At 33.9% G+C, this 22,338-nt stretch overlaps 1 protein-coding gene across 16 annotated transcripts in view; it reads right to left on the bottom strand.

Moving 5' to 3' along the window:
• Nucleotides 1-22,338, bottom strand: part of COP1 (COP1 E3 ubiquitin ligase) — a 273,082-nt gene that overhangs the window by 207,869 nt on the left and 42,875 nt on the right. For 4 of the 16 annotated variants that reach the window (XM_514018.6, XM_009438784.3, XM_063795219.1 and 1 more), the window contains 3 exons: nucleotides 21,523-21,599; nucleotides 20,579-20,698; nucleotides 6,717-6,785 (listed from right to left, as the gene is read on the bottom strand). In XM_514018.6, the coding sequence (XP_514018.2) occupies nucleotides 6,717-6,785; nucleotides 20,579-20,698; nucleotides 21,523-21,599 (266 nt within the window). The remainder of the gene's footprint in view (nucleotides 1-6,716; nucleotides 6,786-20,578; nucleotides 20,699-21,522; nucleotides 21,600-22,338) is intronic. The other 12 variants (XM_001153038.6, XM_009438777.3, XM_063795221.1 and 9 more) reach the window with 4 other exon arrangements.

Raw genomic sequence — 22,338 nt, 5'->3', positions numbered from 1 at the left:
ACTGTTCAAAAACCCATGGAAAGAAAAACAGAAAAGCAACAATAATAAAAAAAGAAATATAAAACAAAAAATAAAATGACAGGCTTATGCCATAATATTTATATTAAATAAATGGCCTAAATACACAATTAAAAAACTGAGCCTGGCAGAGTAGATTTACAAAGCATAGTCCAACCATATGCTATCTATAAGAAATTCACCTAAAAGATAATAAGCCAGTAATAGGTATAACAAGGAAAGAAAGACCTGGTATGAATGCAGGAAATTCTCACCACACATTTAACAACTTTACAATGAATCATGCAACTGCAGAAAATGCATTCTTTTCAAGCACAAGTATTTCAAAATTTAACCAATTACCAGTTGGTACAGCAAATATTATATTCAAAGAAAGAAAACACAACTTTCTGACTACAATGCAATTATAACAGAAATCCAGAACAAAAAAAAACCAAAATCTCAATGTTCAAGTAATAAGACATTTGTTTCTAAATAAGCCACAGGCCTAAGAAAAAAATATAATGAAAATTAGAAATTATTTTGAACAATAATAAAATATGATGCCAAAAGAATTAGGTACAGGTTAAAAAATAAGAAACTATGGCCCTAAATGCCTACATTAGAAAAAATAATCTGCATAATAATATGCATATCCACCCAAGCCAACAGATTAGGAAGGAACAAAAAAATAAAACCAAAGAAAGCAGGATGGAAATAATAAAGAACATAAATAAAACAGAAAACAAACAAAATAGAGAGGAAAAACAAAGTCAAAAGTTAGTTATTAGAAAAAAACCCATATAATTGATATATTCCTGGCAAGAATTGATCCAACAGAACAAGCAAGAGAGAGAGAGAGAGAGAGAGAGAGCGAGAGAGAGAGAGAGAGAGAGAGAGAGGAACAAGCAAAATAAACACTGCCAGGAATGAACCCTGGTGACATTAAAAACTTAAGACTCTATTAAGACCAATCTTACGCCAATAAATCTGAAAATTGAGATGACATAAACAATGACTAGAAAAAATTTAACAAATGAAAAGTGACATCTAAAACAAAAACCTTAATAAGAATGTAACTGTTCAAGTAACAGATTCAATAACTTAAAACTTCCCGCAAACAATCACAGGTCTAGACTGCTTCTCCAGTAAGATCTTTAAACATTCAAAAAAGATGTTCTTAGACTACACAAATTATTCCAGAAAATTTAAAAAGAGGATACATTTCCCAACACATTTGATAAAGCTAGCATAATCTTTATAGCAAAACTGGACAAGATATGTGTAAGAAAAAAAACAATCTCACTCATGAACATAGATGCAAAAATCCTAAACAAAATATAAGCAAACCAAACCATATAGAAGAGAATATACATAATGGCCAAGTTTGGTTTATATAAGGGGTGCAAGTAGGGGGACCAACTGTCCTGGTGGGGTTTCCTAGAATGCAGAACCTTCAGTGATATAACTAAGATATAACTAAGACACCCCTGGGCCAATCAGGATGGTTGGTCACTCTAGATGCAAAGTTGATTGACTCCCCAATGCTAAACCAAAGTAATTATTCACATTAACAGAATGAAAAGGAAAAATCATATGGTTGCATCAGATGCACAAAAATTCTGGAGACTACTCAACCCCACTCAGAAACTTTTTAAAAATTCTCTTAGCAAACTGGGTAAAAATTTACTACCTTGAGTGATAAAAAGTACCTACAAAAAACCTACAGAAAACATCATACCTAATGGTGACACGTTGAATGCTTTCACTTTGAGATCAGCATCAAGACTAGGATGCCCCGCTATCACCACTTCTATTCATCATTGTACCGGATGTCCTAGCCAGCAGAGTAAGACAAGAAAAATAAATAAAAGATATAAGGATCATAAAGAATGAAACTAAACTGTTATTATTTGCAGATTATGATGTGTACATAGAAAACATACAAGAATCTACAAATAGGATTAATGAGAGTTTAACCAGGTTGCTGGATATTTTTAAAAATCTGCATGTAAAACCCACCTGTATTTCTACACACTAGCAATAATAAGAAACTAAAGTTAGAGACACAGACATCATTTACAATAGTATCAAAAATGACTAAATCTAAAATAAAGATGTGTAAGACTACCCTGCAAAATACAAAAATTTTAAGGCTATTTTAAAGATCTAAATATAGAGGGAAGTACCACATTCACAGATTAGAAGACTGAATACTGTAAATACACAGTCTCCCAGATTTATCTAGTCAAATTAATCCCAATAAAAAGCACAGTAAGTTTACCATGGAAACGTACTAGCTGATTCTAAAATTTATACTGAAATGCAGAGAGCCAGGAATATCCCAGACTTTAAAGAAGAACAGCAACTTAATTCAAAGCTCTAGTATTTAATACAAGGTGGTATTGCCAAAAAGACCAGTGAAGCAGAAAAGAGGACCTAGAAACAGACCCATACATACATGGACACATGATATATGACAAAGGTGAAACTTCAGAGTGATGAAGAAAGAATGGACTTTTTAATAAAGGATGCTTGGGCAGCTAGATATCCATATGAAAATATCTCTATACCTCACATTATACACAAAAATAAATCTTCGAGTATAGATCTAAATATGAAAGATAAAAGAATAAAGCTTCAAATAAAGAACAGCATAGAAAAATGTCTTCATGACCACAGGTGGAAAAGACTTCTTTAAGTGACACAAAACACACTAATTATAACAGATAAGATAAATTTCACTCTATTAATATCAGAAACTTCTGGTCATCAAATGACACCATTAAGATAATGAAAAGAATGCAACCCAATTAGAGGGAAAGATATTTGTGATAGATAGATCTGACAAGATGTATATCTAGAATATATAAATATCAAACCATTAAGAAAAATCAAACAAAAAATGTAAAAAGTTTTAAACAATTACTTCACACACAAACATAAAAAAACCCAAATGGCCAATCAATGTAGTACTAGGTGCTCAACCTCATAAGTCATCAGGAAAATGCAAATTACAACCATATAACAGTATATACCCCAAGATTAGCTAAACTGGAAAAAAAATCTACTGGTATCACGTACTGGCAAGAACACAGTGCAACAGAAATGCTCATACAATGCCTGTAGGAAGAATAACTAATACAACTTGTTTTGAAAAAATATTTTGGCATTATCTATTAAATTTGAAGATACACATATCCTATGACTCATCAATTCCACTTCTAAATACATTCCATATAAATATGTATACTAACATAAACCTGGATACACATATAACATAGTAGTATTTTTTTGCCAACAGCCCCAAACTGAAAACAACTCAAATGACGATCAACAACAAAAATGGGGCATATTCACTTAATGGAATACTATACAACAACAAAAATCAACCAACTACAGTCATATACAACCATGTGGATGAATCTTAACATTTAGCCAAAGAAGACAGGAATAAAAGATTACATACTGCACAAGCACACTTAAATAACGCTCAAAAACAGAGAGACCTATGGATACTCAGGCAGCAAAACATTAAAGAAAGGCAAGAAAGTGACTGCCATAATTATCAGAACATTGGTTACCTAATGGGCAAGGAAGATGACTGCAATCCAAAAAGGGTGGTCAGGGTGCTTCAGCCGTTCTAGCAGTATTGCATTGTGCTTACAATGGTGGTTATACAAATGGTCACTCTACTGTAATTCTTTAAACTATAAATTTGGTTTATATACTTTTTTGTGTTTTTCATATAAAACTCGTTTAAAATTCAATTCACTAAAATTCCAAGTAAAACCAAAAGGAAACCAAGACTCATCAGAACGATTATATTACAGTAAATTTAATAGGTATCAAAAATTTCCAAAAGTACATTTTAAAATTAAATCAAATGAAACAGCAGGGAATCATTCAAATGCTGGTACAAATTTGCACAGAGAAGACTGGCTTTTACATGGAACCCAACACCCTTCTGTTTAATCTGACCATGAAGGAAGACTAACATGTTCATTTAAATATATATAACTAACAAATGCTGTTAATAGGCAAGTTCTAAGATGGCCTCCAAAGATCCCCACCTCTTAGTATTCACACCCTTGTGCAATTCTGAGTGTGGAATGAACCAATGATGTGCTTCTAACAAACAGAAAACAGCAAAAGTTTTAGGATATAATTTCCAAGATGAAGTTACAAAGAACATGTGACTTCTGTCTTCAATATCCTCTCTTGCTTTCTTACTTGTTCCTTTTGAGAGGCAGCCAGCTGCCATGTAGTGAGCTATCCTATGGAGAGCCCCTGTGACAAAAAAATTGTTATCTCTTTCCAAAAGCTGATGAGTGAGCTTGGAAAGTTCCTATCCCAGTCAAACCTTGAGATAACTGCTCCCTTGGCCAACACCTTAATTGCAGCTTGGTAAGAAACCCAGAGCCAAGGCACCCAGCTACTCTGAATCAAAATTCTAGACTCAATATATTAAATTTTTCATGTTTTAGGACATCAAATTTGAGAGTAATTTGTCACACAGCAATAGATAACTAATGCAAATGCCTATTATGTGCCTTGCACTTTCCATTCTCTTAATATTCTAAGGAGAATCAGTAGGAAAAAATAAAACTGAAAATTAAATGGCCGTAAATTACTAGCCAGTTGTGACAGTGGAGTACTCATTATCCAAATGAGTTAAATGAATCTTAACATTAAATCCAAAAAGCATATTTAACTTCTCTGATTGGTATATATCAATGTCTAAAACTACACTCAACAGAACTCCAATTAAAAGTTACAAATGAAATCACCAAGTTAATTTTCAAAGTTTGAATGTCAAAAGAAACAATTTGCCTCCTGGTAAATCTGTATTTTACTTGAATAAGTTCAAGTATATAAACCATATTACAGGTCCTAAGACCTGTAACAATTATATTCATTTTGAAGATTAAACACACAAATAGACTTACATGCAAGAAGAAAATATAACCACTCACTTCAATCTGTCTGCACTAAAACATATTTTCTAGACTAAAGCTTTTTATAATTACAAATCACTATAGTACCCAATTCCAATTATTGTGAAATTCAAGAAGTTTAATCAAAGTAGTAAACGTTTACAATTTGTTACCTAGCTCCTCAGAATTTCTTGTGTAATTAAAACTAAAAAAGTCACTCAATCACAGATATATCAAAATCAAGAAAACCAAAATGTATTAATGACAGTACAATCACTGTACACTGGAGGCACAAATATCCAGAAGTATTTGGAACTAGTATGTTTCTTGGTTAACCCACCTACTACAAGAAAATATGGTCCAAGAGAAAAGAAAAAAAATTAATCACAAACATTAGCTTAGATTCAAACCAAAATCAAGCGAAAAAGTTCTACGGCATGATTCATCCAGAAGTTTAATAACGGAAATATAAAAACACTATGCCAAAGCTATAAAATCAAAGTCAATATCACAGATGGTGTTGTGGGAGGCCATGGGCCACCACATCAAAGGCCAAATGAAGATCACACGGAATAATTAATGTTGGAAAGGAATTCTCCATTATCTCTCCAGAAATGCAGATTGCCAGGCTCCAACAGAGCCTCCCTTAATCTGTACATGCATTTTAGCAAGATCATCAGGCAACTTTCTTTTTTTTGGGACAGATTCTCGCCCTGTTGCCCAGGCTGGAGTGCAGTGGCGCGATCTTGGCTCACCACAAGCTCCGTAACAGGCAACTTTCACGCACATTGCCATTTATATTGCACCACCAGACATTTAAACAAATGAATGACTGGACATCTTCTTCTTTCCTACCACAAAAAAAAAACCTGAGACACAAGTAAATCTTAAATTTATAACAGATGTTTGTTAGTAGGAATATTAAAATCACAACTAAATTAGCAACAGTTGAGAATAAGAAAAATATAGTCACAAACCACATAAAAAATATTTAGCTATTCAACACTTCATCATCCAGTAAAACATCTCTTATCTATTTATTGTCAAAAAGAATAAAGACAGCCCAGAACATAGCACATAACAATTTACACATTTTTAAATGAGTAAAAAGTATCCTAATTAGACAATTCTTAACATAAACATACCAGGTTCCAGCCAGTTAGAAATTAAAAAAAAAAAAAAAAAGTTTTCAAAGTTATTTTAGCATGCTATCCAGAGCACAGGATTTTGACTATTTAATTTTCCCATATTTTGTATAGTGTGAAATGACTGAGAAATTTTATAAATGTTAAATTAGAACATGCTCGCTATAAAACTGTTGATACAAAATTGCCTTTTAACTATCCTCCATGAGTTAGACCTCCCAAGTTCTAAATAGGTAGCTATGTTTTTACTTGTTTTTGCCTACATATGTTTTTACCGTAAGAAAAAAACTATATCCTACCTAAGGCTTTATTATCTAAATTTTCCTAAGTTTTCTCTTCATGGTGAAGGGTAAGCTGTTATTTAATACATCTATTTTCAATTCTTTATAGTTTTTAGGTAAGTTATTGCAGTCAATCTTACTGATAACTTTTCAGCACATCTCCACAAAATGATTTTTTAAGTGTCAAGTTGTAAAGAGAAAAGAAGTTAAAATAACAAATCTTAAGGAAACCTCCTAAAAATTCAAATGCTTTTAAAAATATTTAAAGAAATTTTTTAGCCTGAAATGCTTTTACAAAATGGGAACAGTTAACAATAGTAAATAAAACATTATGTAAAACACACAAAATAATATACCTCTCTCTTATTTCTTCTTGCAACCTTGAGGAATTCCATAAGAATCTGTAGTTGGGCTGCATGTGATTCCTACAATAGAAAATTATAATTTTTCTTTTAAAAAATATAACTGAGTTGAAAGTTTTCTTTAACACCATAGCATAAACAGTATGAAGCAAATTTATGCACCCATTTAAGTTCGTCTATTATTTCTATTTAATCAGTTTTCCCATTCCATTTGCTAATTGGCATTTTTAAAAGAATCAATTTTCTACAAAACTAACTAAAACTAAGAAACAGGTGTTCTAAATTACATCCCTTATCTAACATGCTGAAAAATCTTTTCATGGATAATGGCAATTCTATTACCTGACTCCTAGCCTTCTCTTCCCCAACTGAAGTAAGAAAACATCAAAACAAAATTTACAGTGAAAGTAACATAGCTTATAGACACTAAAATCACTTTCTCCATGAGAAGTTCATTTGCAGAGGTAAGTGTAATAAATAGAGATAAACCTATACCTTTCACAAGTCAAATTTACTATTTCTAGTTATTATCTACTTATTCACAGATGTGAGAATATATTTCTATGGAAGATCTCAGGCAAAATCAAACATCTGAAAACAAAAAAATTTAATATAATCAAGTGGACAGCTTGCGGGTAGGAAGTAACTCAAATTGGTAATTGAGACAAAGATAGAACAGATAAATGAAAGTATAATAAGCCTTGACATTTTCTGAGTAGCAAAACATAAAAACACAAGTATGTATCATTTACTGTTAAAATTCAAAAGAACCAGGAATTCCAGGTTAATCTGATAAAAATATATAAAATAATATCAAAAGCTAAAAATAAAATAACAATAAGAGATAGTTTATGAACAAACATCATTCTAATTTTTTCTTATATACTTGAAAGGGAGAACAAAAAAGCCCAGTGGAGCAATTCCAAAACAAACAAAAATATGTGGAAAAAAAGATTAATAAAACTTTCATTTGCCTGGCTATGCAACAGAATTACCTGGGGCATTTGTTAAAACAGACACTGGGTCAGATTTTTAAAATTCTGATCCTGTTGCTCTAGAAAAGGTTCCAGGAATTTTTGTTAAACAAGTGCCCAGATGTTAAGAATAAGTCAATTAAAATCTGAAGAATCACTAAGATATAACACGTACTACAAATAAGCATGACCACCTCACACCCACTTCCAGAGTCTATGCCTCTTGCAGATCTTTGGATTTTAAAAAATAAGAGGCAAAACAGATCAACGTAATTTACAAGTCAAGGCAAATAAGGAGAGATAAAATATGAACTGACAATCACAACAGGATAGTCCAATTAAAATAATATAACTGAATTAATATGTTTTACAACTGAATAAATTTCCAAAACATAGAATCATGAAGATTGAAATTTTTTCTTGCATGACAAACTGACTTTGACTGGACCTTAGACCCATTCTTCCCAAGTGAGTTAATCTGTCACACAGAACAAACTCACATGGGCTCTGTCTCAACAATGACGACAAAGCATCCAAGCCTTCCACATTGTTTGTGGGACTTCTCTACACTGGTTATCTCTAACTATCTACAATTATTTGTCTAGAGGACAAAGACCACGTGTTTATTTAAAAAGTAACAACTTTATACAAAAAGTAACTCCAAGTTAATAAAGTGACAGTTCATTTACAAAGGAATTATACAAACTATCTTCAAAATTATAAATCTGAACACTTCATTTCACTCTATTAACTAGAATATGTAAATATGACAAGAATGCAATTAACCTGTAGAAAGAAGGAGAAAGTTCCCAAAATGTCAATGTAAAAGGAAAGTGGGGCCAACTACATACACCAGGAATTCACCACATGACACCTTCTTCTGCAGTTTAATCTTTTTAAAGGAAGAATTTCAAGAAAAGAGATGAATGGCAAATATGAAACTACAATTTCACATATAAATATGAAAGAAAATTATAAAAAAGAGATAGTGGAAGAAAAGAGAATGCTTTAAAAAATGGAAAGAGTATAACCAATTATACCAAAATGTCTAGCCATATAATGTTCTATTAGAACAGGTGCAGAATTTTTAACATGAAAGTAATCCCACCACTAAAAATGAAAGTCCAAGAAGTCAATTCTCTAAACATCTCTTACAATCGTCAAAACTTCCAAAAAACATGTAATGATCATTTAGCCCAATTCTCCCATTTTCGGATAAGGAAGCGTGTAAGAAAAAGAATAAAGAGAACTGTATTTAGAAAGAAAGAGAGAGAGAAAGAAAGAAAAAGGAAGGAAGGAAGGAGAGAAAGAAAGGAGAGAAAGAAAGAAGGAAAGAAAGAAAGAAGGAAGGAAAGAAAGAAAAAGAAAGAAAGAAAGAAAGAAAAAGAAAGAAAGAAAGAAAGAAAGAAAAAGAAAGAAAGAAAGAAAGAAAGAAACATATTTAGAATTTTACTCTCTACGCTCAGTACTCTACAATACAGCAAGTTTTTGTTACACTTGTCCCATCTGGTTCAGTTAAGCGTCTCAAGAGGGAGCGTATCTGCTATGTGACATGAAATATGCTTTGAGTTTTTATAGAACATTGGTCTTCTTTATTTTCCTACCCTTCTCTGCAACTAAATTTTGTTGTATTCTAAAAGAAAAAATTATCCTTATTATGGGAATGGAAGCAACTGCCTGATCAGAGCCTAATATAATTAAATATGTGAATTGCCTATTAAACTCTTCTTATTCCAATTCCATGCTTTAGTATCCTTCGGTTATATGGCAAGTTAGATGTCTTTCCAACTGGGAGAAAACACATTGGTCATAACTACGTAAATAACTAATGTAACTGATTTTTAAATATTTCACTATAAATGAGTAATTTGGTCCTTACAGGTTTAGTTAGCATGAGTTCATCTTCCCAAGTACAGTTCACTCTACAACAGTCGTCTCAAGAGTAGAACAACTGCCATTTTGAGGGCATTTTTTTTTTTTTTTTTTTTTTTGCATAAGACTTTCTAAGCACAATGGCATACGCAAGTTATTTAGAAATATAGAATTGTTGGCTGCAAAATCCTAGCACTGCGGGAAGCCAAGGCAGGCAGATTGCGTGAGCTCTGGAGTTCAAGACCAGCCTGGGCAACATGGCGACACCCCATCTCTACAAAAAATTCAAAAACTAGCTGGACATAGTGGCATGTGCCTACGGTCCCAGCTACTTGGGAAGCTCAAGGCTGCAGTGAGCAGTGATCGCACCATTGCAGTCCAGTCTGGGTGAAAAAGCGAGACCTTCTCTCTCCTAAAAAAAAAAAAAAAATTATACATAATAGAGAGTGTGTGCAGTAAATAAAAACAATTAAAAATTGAAAAGATTCCTTCTGGAAAATTGATATCAGGGACTGGGAGTAATGGAACTAGGGACTGTTGCTATTTGCTATAAATCTTGTTAATAATGTTATGACACTGTAAAGTAGAAGTAATTATTACTTAGATTTTTTTTTTTTTTCTTGAGAAAGAGACAGAGCCTCACTCTGTTTCCCAGGCTGGAGTACAGTAGCACGATCTCAGCTCACTGCAGCCTCCGCCCCCCAAGGTGAAACAATTCTTCTGCCTCGGCCTCCCAAGTAGCTGGGATTAAACATTCGCACCACCATGTCCAGCTAATTTCTGTATTTTTAGTAGAAACTGGGTTTCACCATGTTGGCCAGGCTGGTCTCGAACTCCTAAGTGATCTGCCTTCCTGGCCTCCCAAAGTGCCGTAATTACGGTGTGAGCCACTGTGCCCAGCTTAAAATTCTAACCAAAAAAACCCTAGATAACTTTATGTGTGTTTCCCCTACTTGGGTTCAGATTCCCTACCTATAAAATGTGCAGGTAACATTTCACAAACAGGAGTCATCATCCCATACTTTAGATAGGATATTACTATTTGGGTAATAATTTTTCTCTAGAACAGTACAGTATTTTCCTTAAATCTACTGTCAACAGAAAACTTCTAAAGGATATTCACTTCTGCTTGTATAGACAACAGACTTCAAATAAGGGTACAGATATACCTGAGAATGCATGAAGATCTTCCAAAGCGTATGTGGACACAGAGGGTTTTAGGAAGTTGATTCCCTAATTCTCCACCATCTACCTTTTCTTCTTCTAAAACATGTCTGCTCACAGGACATCACTCCAGTTCTCAATTCTAGCCTCTTTCATCAAATTTTCTATTCTCACTTTGTACAGAAGGTTGTAAGGAAGGGATGGCAGCAAAGCAGGTAGGCTTGTCACTTATCTTTTACCCACCCAGAAGTTTACCTTATACATGTCCCTGGGGTATAAAATTCTCTGGAATAACAAAATAAGGCAATAAAAAATACTGCAGTTTGGAAAAGTGGATGACTCTAAAGACTAGATAACAAATCCTTTTATAAGTCAGGTAGTTCCCAAGTCTTTGTACTGACAGAAATGAATACTAGTGATTTCTGTACATTGATTTTGTATTCTGAGACTTTGCTGAACTTGTTTATCAGCTTAAGAAGCTTGTCGGCTGAAACTATGGGATTTTCTAGATATAGAACCATGTCATCTGCAAACAGATAGTTTGACTTACTCTCTTCCTATTTGGATCCCCTTTCTTTCTTTCTATGCTTGACTGCTCCAGCCAAGACTTCCATTACCATGTTGAATAAACAGGAGTAGTGAAAGAGGGCATCCTTGTCTTGTGTTGGTTTTCAAGGGCAATGCTTCCAGCCTTTGCCCATTGAATGATGTTGGCTGTGGGTTTGTCACAGATGGCCCTTATTATTTTGCGGTATGTTCCTTCAATACCTAGTTTATTGAGAGTTTTTAATATGAAGGAGGGCTGAATTTTGTTGAAAGTCTTTTCTGCATCTACTGAGATAATCATGTTGTTTTTATCTTTTGTAGTTCCATTCGTGTGATAAATCACATTTATTGATTTGCATATGTTGAACCAGTCTTGCATCCCAAAGATAAAGCCTACTTTATCATGCTGGATAAGCTTTTTGGTGTACTGCTGGATTCAATTTGCCAGTATTTTGTTGAGGATTTTTGCATGGATGTGAATCAATAACACTGGTCTTAAGTTTCCTTTTTTTGCTGTGTCTCTGCCAGGTTTTGGTATCAAGATGATGCTGGCCTCACAGAATACTTAGGGAGGAGTGCCTCTTCCTCAATTTTTTGGAATAGTTTCAGTAGGAATGGTACCAGCTTTTCTTTGTATATCTGGCCGGGCTACTTATTACTGATTTAATTTTGGAGCTCTTTATTGGTCTGTTCAGGGATTCAATTTCTTCCTGGCTCAGTCTTGAAAGGGTGTATGTGACCAGGATACCCAAAGGAATACAAATCCTTGCATTATAAAGACATATGCACATGTATGTTCACTGCAGCACTATTTACAATAGCAAAGACATGGAATCAACCTAAATGCCCATTAATGGTAGATTAGATAAAGAAAATGTGGTGTACATACACGATAGAATGCTATGCAGCCATAAAAAAGGAGATCACGTCCTCTGCAGGAACATAAATGAAGCCAGAAACCATTATCCTTAGCAAACTAACACAGGACGAAAACCAAATACCACATGTTCTCACTTACAAGTGAGAACTAAACGATGAGGACACATGGACACATAGAGGGGAACAATACACACTGGGGCCTATCGGAGGGTAGAGGGTGGGAAGAGGAAAAGGATCAGGAAAAATAACTAATTGATACTAGGCTTAATAGCTGGGTGACAAAATAATCTGTACAATGAACCCCCATGACACAAGTTTACCTACATATAACAAACCTGCACATGTACTCCTGAACTTAAAAGTTAAATACAAAAAGACTGAAAGGATATGAAACTAGACGATGACGGTATTGGAAAGAAAATTGAAAAATCCATAATCATATTAGTAAATTAATATACTTTCTTCTGCATTAGCTGGGTTTTTATTTTTAAATAATTTTAATAGAAAATTTTAAATAGAAAGATTATCAGACATAAAGAACAAATCCTTGAAACAATTTCAGAACACACATGCTTAAAAGCATAAGAGGAATATTTACAAAAAGTGACAATAGTTCATAAAATGAGTGACTTAAATTTGGAAGCACTGGCATCACAGACAACACTTTCACAGTACAAATCATTTCAGTTAAAAAAATTAGTGTTTAATCCTCTTCAGATTAAAATGTAAAAGGTTACTTCCACAGTAACAAAAAAAGGGATAAATAAAAAAATGCGTACTATTCTTTAAAGCCAACGACTGAAACTAACTCAAGCAGCGATGAAGCCCCAGTTAAGCTGAATTCCTGAATAAAACCAAAGGGGTCAGTCTCTCATCCTTGCTCCTAAAAACTAAAATAAATAAATAATTTTATAAGTAAATAAATATAAATTTAAAAATCGATGAAATTAAGAGCAAAGCAGACATAGCAGAGGAAAGGAATAACAAACTCAAACACAGTTCAATACAAATTATTTAAATTCACAGGAAAAAAAGGAAAATAAGAACAGAGCATCAGAAGTCTGTAAGATAATATGAAACATTATAACAACATATGACTAGAAACCTACAGGGAAAGGAAGGAGAGCAAAGGGCTGAACAAGTAATGGCTCACTATGTTCAAAAATTAAATCCTAGGCATTGAATTTGTTCGCTGCCAAAAAACAAAATAAAATAAAGAACAGATCCTCTTGTTCCATGAAACCCAAGAAGAATAAATATAAAAATAATAAAATGTAGGAATAACATAGTCGAATTGCTGAAAACCAATGTCAGAAAGAAAATCTTAAAAGCAGTTAGAGAGAAAAACGATATACTAGCTTTAGGAGAAGGACGGTAAAAATGACTACTGATTTCATCAGAAACAAAAGAATAGTGAAAATATCTTTAAAGTGTTTTGAAAAGAAAACCCAAAGCTTCTATATAGAGCAAAACAATCTGCTTTACAAGAAATAGTAAAAAAGTTATACAAGTAAAAGGGAAATCAGCCAGATGGATGCGAGAAAAAATGAAGAGCATCTGATAAGGTAAATATCTGGGTAAATAAAAAAAGGGTCTGGTGGGTTTTTGTTCTTTTTTATGTATTTATTTTGGTATCCTATCTTCAAAAGCCAAAATAACAATGTTTTAAAAAAGAAAAAAAAAGTTTGGTGAGACTTATAACATGGTTTGAACCCAAAAAAGGGGAAGTTTAGTAAACTGAGTTATGTGGTATACCATATATTCAAGATTGCCTGCAAACATATTGTCCTTGAAGTAGCATACTATAAACTGTGTGGGAGAAAAGGCCTTTTGTGGTATTTAGAGAAAACACTAAAATTACAATAAAAAGAAGTGCATGAAAAATAGAGAAGATAAAATGAGATACTGAAAACCCAATGATGTCTAAAGAAGGCAAGAAAAGAGGAAGAAGTGATGAACAGGAGGGAGAAATGGAAAACAAATACCATGGTGTAGACTCAAACCGAACTATATCAATAATTATATTAAATAAAATTTAAATGGACTTAAGCACTTCAATTCACTGCACTTATTAGACTGTGTTTTTAAAAAGAACAGAAAAAAATACTACCTACTGTTAAGGACACACACTTTATAAGGACAATGACAGAACTAAAGTACAAGCATGAAGAAGACTATACCATGGAAACATTAACTATAAGTAAGATGCTGTGGCTCTATCAGTATCAGACAAAGCAGACTTCAGAACAATAAATATTTCCAACAATAAACATATCCATTTCATAATAATAATAAAGGAGATGATTCATCCAGAAGATATAAAAATTCTAAACATGTATGAGCCGCACCTAATAACAGGGCTTCAAAATACATGAAGCAAAAATTACCAAAAAAGAAAACAAAAGTAGACAATTAAAATAATAACTGTAACACACTCGTCAGCAACTGACAGCAAGGAGGAAAAACAAATTTAATAATATTAACTGGCTGGTTCTGATGGCTCACACCAGTAATTTCAGCACTTTTGGAGGCCAAGGCAGGCAGATCACCCAAGGCCAGGAGTTCGAGACCAGCCTGGTCAACATGGTGAGACGCCATCTCTACCAAAAATATAAAAATTAGCCGAGGGGGGTGGTGTGTACCAGTAATCCCAGCTACTTGGGAGGCTGAGGCAGGAGAATCTCTTGAACCTGGGAGGCAGAGGTTGCAGCAGAGATCACGCCACTGCACTCCAGCCTGAGTGACAAAGAGAGACTCCATCTCAAAAAAATAATAACAACAACAACAATATTAATATTAACCCACACTACATAATCATATTTATAAAGAACTACAATGAATAAAAACACTGTTTTCAAATGCAAGTGGAATATTTACAAAACAGATTATGCTGAGCTACAATGAAATCACAATCAATTTCAAAGGACTAAACACATGCAAGTTGAGCTTCCCCTTCTGGCCAAAATGGAGTAAAAGGGACTAGATTTACATTCCTGCCTTAAACAACAAAACACCTGTCCAACTATATGAAACAATGCTTTCCAGACAAAGGGCCAGAAATATTACATGTTCCCAGCAGCCAGAGTAGAAAAACCAAGAAATATACATGCATCAGGCACTCAAAAAGGTTGTCTCAGTAGTGAGGCAAAACTAGCAGAGACAAAAAACTGCTCTGCTCCTCCCTATCATACCTTAAAAACAAGCTTCAAGAGATTCAAACTGTTTCCAAGTAACTTAACTACATGTCAGGACAAAGTTCAGGAATATATAAAGGATTACAAAAATATTCAGCATTGAACAAGGTGAAATTTATAATTTCTGGCATCTAATTAAGAAACAAGCATGCAAAGAAGCAGAAAAATATATCCTACAGTAAGGGGAAAAGTCAATCTATATGGAGAAAAATTGAAGACAGCAATAGAAACTATCCAAAATGCACTAGAAAGATGAATAAGATCAAATAAAATGAACAAAACTATTCATCAATGACCTAAAGAACACCTTCAACTAGCCTAAGAGATACGTAACTGGAATTCCCAAAGTGGAAGAGGGGACATAAAAATATTTGAAGAAATAATGGCTGAAAATTTTCTAAATCTGAAGCAAACTATAAATCTACAGATCTAAAAAATTCAAAGAACCCAATAACAAAAAACACAAAGGGGGAAAAAAAAACCTCTACTGCAAGGCACATCATAATCAAAATGCTTACACCCATAAAAAGAGTATCTTAAACTGGGAGAAACATATTTCATTAAGAAGACAAAAGATAAGAATGACAGCAGACTTTTCATTTGAAACAATGCTAGGAGACAGTGGAGCAACATTTCTTTAAAAGCCAATCTGGAATTTTATACTTATATGGAGTACCTTTCAAACACAAAAGTAAAATAAAGACTCTGTCAGACATATAAAAGAAATAATTCACCTCTCGCCGTCCTGCACTAAAGAAATGGTAAATGATGTCCTTGAGGCTAAAGGAAAATAACAGATAGAAACCAATCTAGTCAAAAGAATAAAGGACACCAGAAATGGTAAATAAATGGGTAATATAAGACTTGCTAGAAATCTCCACAATTTAACCACAATTAATAACAACGTATTGTGGTATAACACATTTAGAAGTAAAATATATGACATAAAATACTACAATGGCCAGGAGAGAGAAAATGAAAGTATACTGTTTTTAAGGTTTTTTTTTTTTTTTTTTTTTTTTGTGGAGATGGAGTCTTGCTGTCTCCCAGGCTGGAGTGCAGTGGCACAATCTCGGCTCACTGCAACCTCTGCCTCCTGGGTTCAGGCAATCCTCCTACCTCTGCCTCCCAAGTAGCTGGGACTATAGGCGCACACCGCCATACCCAGCTAATTTTTTGTATTTTTAGTAGAGACAGGGTTTCACCATGTTGCCCAGGCTGGTCTCGAACTCCTGAGCTCAGGCAATCCACCCACCTTGGCCTCCCAAAGTGCTAGGGTTACAGGCGTAAGCCACTGTGCCTGGCCTAAGGTTCTTGTAATACAGATGAAGTAGTATAATATTACTTTAATGTAGAATGTGGTAGTAATTGTATTAAAAACTCTAAAGCAACCACTAAAAAGACAAAAAATTATAAGTGATGAACCAACAAAGCATCTAAAATGGAATCACCTAAAATCATGTAAATTATGTTCTCCAACTATAATGCAATTCAACTAGAATTCAATTACCAAAATATATACTTGGCAAAGTAGTAATACACAAAATACAAGCACACACACATACACAAATCAGTAAGAGAAAAGACAAATGATCCATCAGGAAAATGGACACAAAATATGAATAGGTAATTCATCAAATAGAAAACAAGGGTGGCCAAATGAAGAAATTCTCAGCTGTACTGGTTATTACAGAAATGTATTTTTAAAACACACATACACACACACAAACAGCATTTGATACTTATCAGACTGGCAGTAACTAAAAAACAGAAAATACCAAGTGCTTATATGGCACAAATCCACAGAAGAGCAATCTGTCAATATCAAATATTTAATAAGATTAAAATGTGCACACATACCCTAATGCAAGCACAAGGAGAAAGGTATACTAAATGTAGTGCTGACACAACTAAGAATTGAGAAGAACCTAAATGCCCATCAATAGAATAATAGATATATTTCTGAAACAGATTACTATAAGAAGTTAAAATAAATAAACCAAATCTACACTTATCAATATGAACCTCAAAAAGTAAACAAATAGGTATATTTCAAAAGGATAACTACAGCATGAAACCCTTTATATAAACCTCTAATTTATGCAAACAATACTTTATATGGTTGTAGATACTAACATACATAAGAAACGCATACACATGCTTGAGAAGGATTCTTGCCAACTTCATATGGTGGTCACACTGGGAGAAGGGAATGAGATGAGAGGCGTTTAAGTATGAAAATAATTACTTCTTAAGTCAGATCTAAGACATACGCCAAAATCTTCACATTTATTAAAACTAGGAAGGAGTATTTCAGAGCCCCATATTATTTTCTGTACTTTTCTGTATGCTGGAAAGATTCAGGTTAAATAATAATGAAAAGTAAAACAGAAAGCAATAATGTAAAAAAATCTATGACAGGAACTTTGCTTCTGAGGTGGCTCTCTCTTCAGAAAATAATAGGAAAGAATCTGTAATCTAATAAGACAACTGTGTTTCTTCAATTCGAAGCCAAAAAGGAAACAAAGACTAATGCTGGCATATGAGAAGGTAGGAAGAAGGTTACCAGTTCTCACTTTCACTATGTAATTATCTGCTTTTGGTATGGTAGCCCACACACATCTTTTTTTTTTTTTTTTTTTTTTACTTTAAGTTCTGGGACACAAGTGCAGAATGTGTAGGTTTGTTACCTAGGCAATATCATTCAGGACATAGGAATGGGCAAAGACTTCATGACTCAAACATCAAAAGCAATGGCAACAAAAGCCAAAATTGGCATATGGGATCTAATTAAACTAAAGAGCTTCTGCACAGCAAAAGAAACTATCATCACAGTGAACAGGCAACCTACAGAATGGGGAAAAATTTTTGCAATGTACCCATCTGACAAAGATCTAATATCCAGAATCTACAAGGAACTTCGAACAAATTTACAGGAAAAAAAATAAACAACCCCATCGAAAAGTGGGCAAAGGATATGAACAGGCACTTCTCAAAAGAAGACATTTATGTGGCCAAAAAACGTATGGAAAAAAAAGCTCAACATCACTGATCATTAGATAAATGCACATCAAAACCACAATGAGATACCATCTCACATCAGTCTGAATGGCAATTATTAAAAAGCCAAGAAACAATAGATGCTGACGAGGCTGTGGAGAAACAGGAACACCCACATACATCTTTAAGTGTGCCTGTTATGAAGCAGTCCAGAGAGCTTCTTTCTTACCACCTCCGTTGGGGGTGGAGGGGTTAAAAATTATAGTTTTCTCCTAAAGTAGAAAAGGAAGAATCATTAGCTTAGTTATATAAGAAGGAATCAGGGATTCCAACTGCTTCTTAAACAGATTCTCAACCACTCATTGTTTTCAGCCTTTACTCTGTCAGATACCTGATGGTCCCAATCCCAGGGCCTCTGCTCCACAATATAAATAGGGTCAGTTCTTAGCTTTCTCCCTATTGCTGGTGTAGCATTCAGTTTCCTCAGATCTACTTATCTGTTACCTTTTGTCCATCTGTTTCATAGCTTAGAAAAAATTCCTGAAAATATATCTTATCTCATTTATTTTTGCCTCTTTAAAATCCCTAATTTACTGTCATTTTCATCATTTCAAAAGGGAGCAAGGTAACTGCATATGTTCAATCTCTCATAAAAAGTCATTTTAGGGCCGGAAGCAGTGGCTCACCCTATAATCCCAGCACCCTGGGAGGCTGAGGTGGGAGGATTGCTTGAAGCCAAGAGTTTGAGACTACTGTAGGCCAATATAGTGAGACCTGTATCTACAAAAAATAAAAATAAAAATAAACTAGTTGGGTGATTTAAAAATTAAAAAAATTAGTGGTGTGAGTGAGAGGCTGAGGCAGGAGAATCACTTGAGCCCAGGGGGTAGAGGATGCAGTGAGCTATGACTGTACCACTGCACTCCAGACTGGGTGGGTGACAGAGGGAGACTTTGTCCCTTAAAAAAAAAGAAAGTCTTTTATATTACTTATCACCATGTGAAAATACCTGCTTTACTGATTTAGTTCACAAACACACACATACAGCAGAACTCTAGCTTGTCCACAGACCTTAACACAACCCCTGGCAAACAGTAGATGCTAATAGTAAACTATGGTTAAAACCGTAAGAGAAATTCCCATGAACCCCACCTCCCAAACAGATACAACATGGGAGACAACTTATTTTGGCTGGCTCAACCTGACACACCTTTCTCCTACTAGAAGATCCCCACCACAGTCAGTGGAATCCAGATCCAAGCTAAGTTAATCATAATCTAGCCACAGAAATTTTTAAACTGCAGTTGGAAACAAAAGCTCCTTTTTTTCTTTTATCAAAAAAACATACATATAAACCAAGAGTGCAAATGACATTATTATCCACCATGTGATAACAAAGTCTACGAGAAAAGAAAATCAGAGCTGTCCCAATCAAACAGGCATAAGGGGCACAAAAGAAAGACTCTCAACAACATTCAAATCCCTATCTCATGTACTTGTAGTCTTCCAGAGAAGCCATGGTTCTAATCTTCTCAAAGTTTGGTGGTTCAACTATTCTTTTTTGTGTGTATGTGTTACTCACTCACTTACTGTCTCAATAAATACTCCCTTTATGTTTAACCTCAGGGTAGTATTTGCTTATGCTAAGGTGTGTGTTGCTTATAATATATCACACTCAATTCCCAATACTTGCAATTTCACATTTTACGTCTTTAACAGTTACGTAAAATAAATGGAATTTTACATTACATTAAATAAGATATATTTAGTACAGATCTCTTTAAATGCTCTTAGTTATGCCATAGACTACTACTGCTACCAATGGACACCTGCTGAAAGAATTGTATGTAGATAAAAATAATCTCTATTTCTCCTCCAAATCTCACATATGAAGAGGGGACAATATGGCAAGAAAGATACTCATTAGAAGACAGATAACCAACAAAACTATTTCCTATGAAAACGAAACTTTACTTTCTCAAGATTTTGAGCACTCAGCTTTTGTTAATAAAAACTGGTCATTGCAAATAAGTTATAATGTATTGAAATTGTTCTTTAAGTTACAAAAAGGGGGAATCTAGCAGAAGTGACACTTTGTAGCTGTTTCTAGCTGAGTAAAAATGAATGGATTAGTGAAGCTATCCTATTATTTTTAAACTTTCTACGTCTTTTTCATTGCAATAAAGTTCATCATTTAAAATTTTTTTTAAGTTTAGCTACCACTTACTGCTTCCAGTTGTTTCTTCTTCTGCACTAGTAACTCCAACATAAGATTGACATTGGCCAAATCAAGGTTATCTTGGTCAGTTCCCAACCAATCTTGAAATATCTGCCACCTGTGGCCATTCTAAAAATGAAGAAAGAAGAAACACAACAACTTCCTATGAAGACTGTTTTAGAGACTAAAACAAATGTTTACTTGCTACTTCCTAATATGCTCATTACATAGATATCGAAAATATATTATAATGTTCCAAACTACCCCTTCCTAGCTAGTGGCTCCCTACTGTCTTATAGTTATAACTTAAACACTATTTCTTCTCCCTTAAATGAATTTAGATAACAAATATAAAAGGTGCATTTGAGACTATTCTAAAGCTGTAATTTACCTTCAAAATGACTGAATTTAATTATTTGTCTAGCCATATTTTCAATTTTGCATGTAGTAAGGTATTAAGCTCATTTGCCTCCATAATTTGGGACTAAGCCTTTAAAATTGAGAATCTTTCAAAGGTTTGTTTTGTTTTTGTTTTTGTTTGAATATAGACAAAGTCTCGCTATGTTGCCCAAGCTAGTCTCAAATTCTTGGGCTTGAGTGATCCTCCCACCTTGGCCTCCCAAAGTGTTGGGATTATAGGTGTGAGCCCAACCTCAACAGTTTTTTGAAAATATCTAACCATTGTTTCACCACCCAAAATAATCCTTCAAATGTCAAGTATTCAGACAAATGTTTCAATATAATCCTACCAGACCTTTCAAAATAGGATCACTCTAGTAAAGTACTACAGACAATGCGGTTAAGAAAGTTAGTTATTTGACTAGAACAATCCTAAACAATCTCCTTTTAAGAAAAATCAATAATATACTAAACTTTAACATCTAACTAATATTAAACCAATAAAAACAACAAAATGAAATTTATTAAAAATAGTAATAAGAGTTGAAACATACGGTGCTACTCACTGAGTGGTCCAATTTGAACCTCTTTTCCTCAAATCTTTGCTTCTGTTTAAGAATGAGTTCATTCACTGAAAACAGAAACAAAATAAAAAGCACACATAATTTGTATTTTTGTTAAATGTATCATGTAATTCTTCGGTTTAGATAGATTCTATTTTACCTATACATAGCCTCCAAATTCAAAACATGCTAAACAGAAAGTGTTAGCTTTTTATTTTATTTCAAATTAGAAAACAGTTTTGCTGCAGCTGCTACTACTACAACTACTATTACTATAGGAGAATTCTTCAGAATATGTATTTTCCCTTACATGTTTCTCAATGATGACGCTATTGGCACTTGCTGAGAGAGAAATCCTCATTCACCATGTGAGACCATCACATGCCCCATATGGTAACAAGGCATGAGTAACTGAGTATCTACTATGAGTTAAGTACTAAAGACTTGCATTTGTTCTTTTTCTTTGTAATTCTTCTAAAAATACCATGGAAGACACTTTTAGCGAACTATCCAAAAACGATCCTACTCTTTTTCTTGATAATAACATGACTTTTTTCCAAGTGTCAGACTGCCATATAACTTTCAGAGAGGTTAGATTCCACCCCAACCCCATGTATTACTTTGACTAACCTAAGGCAATCTAGTCATTCATGCCCTTGCCAGTGGTTGATGTGGGGTTAAGTACATAACCCAATTTTGACCAAAGAGAGATGTGCTATCTTTCAGAAAGAAAAGGATAGGAGAAAAAAACCATGCCTTCATAAGGGGATGATATCTGGAACTGCTTAGAGCCATCTTGCAACCTCA

Source organism: Pan troglodytes, chromosome 1 (assembly GCF_028858775.2).
Source record: "Pan troglodytes isolate AG18354 chromosome 1, NHGRI_mPanTro3-v2.0_pri, whole genome shotgun sequence".
NCBI lineage: Eukaryota > Metazoa > Chordata > Mammalia > Primates > Hominidae > Pan > Pan troglodytes.
Note: the sequence above shows the minus strand (reverse complement) of the source record. Positions and strands in the feature narration are given on the sequence as shown.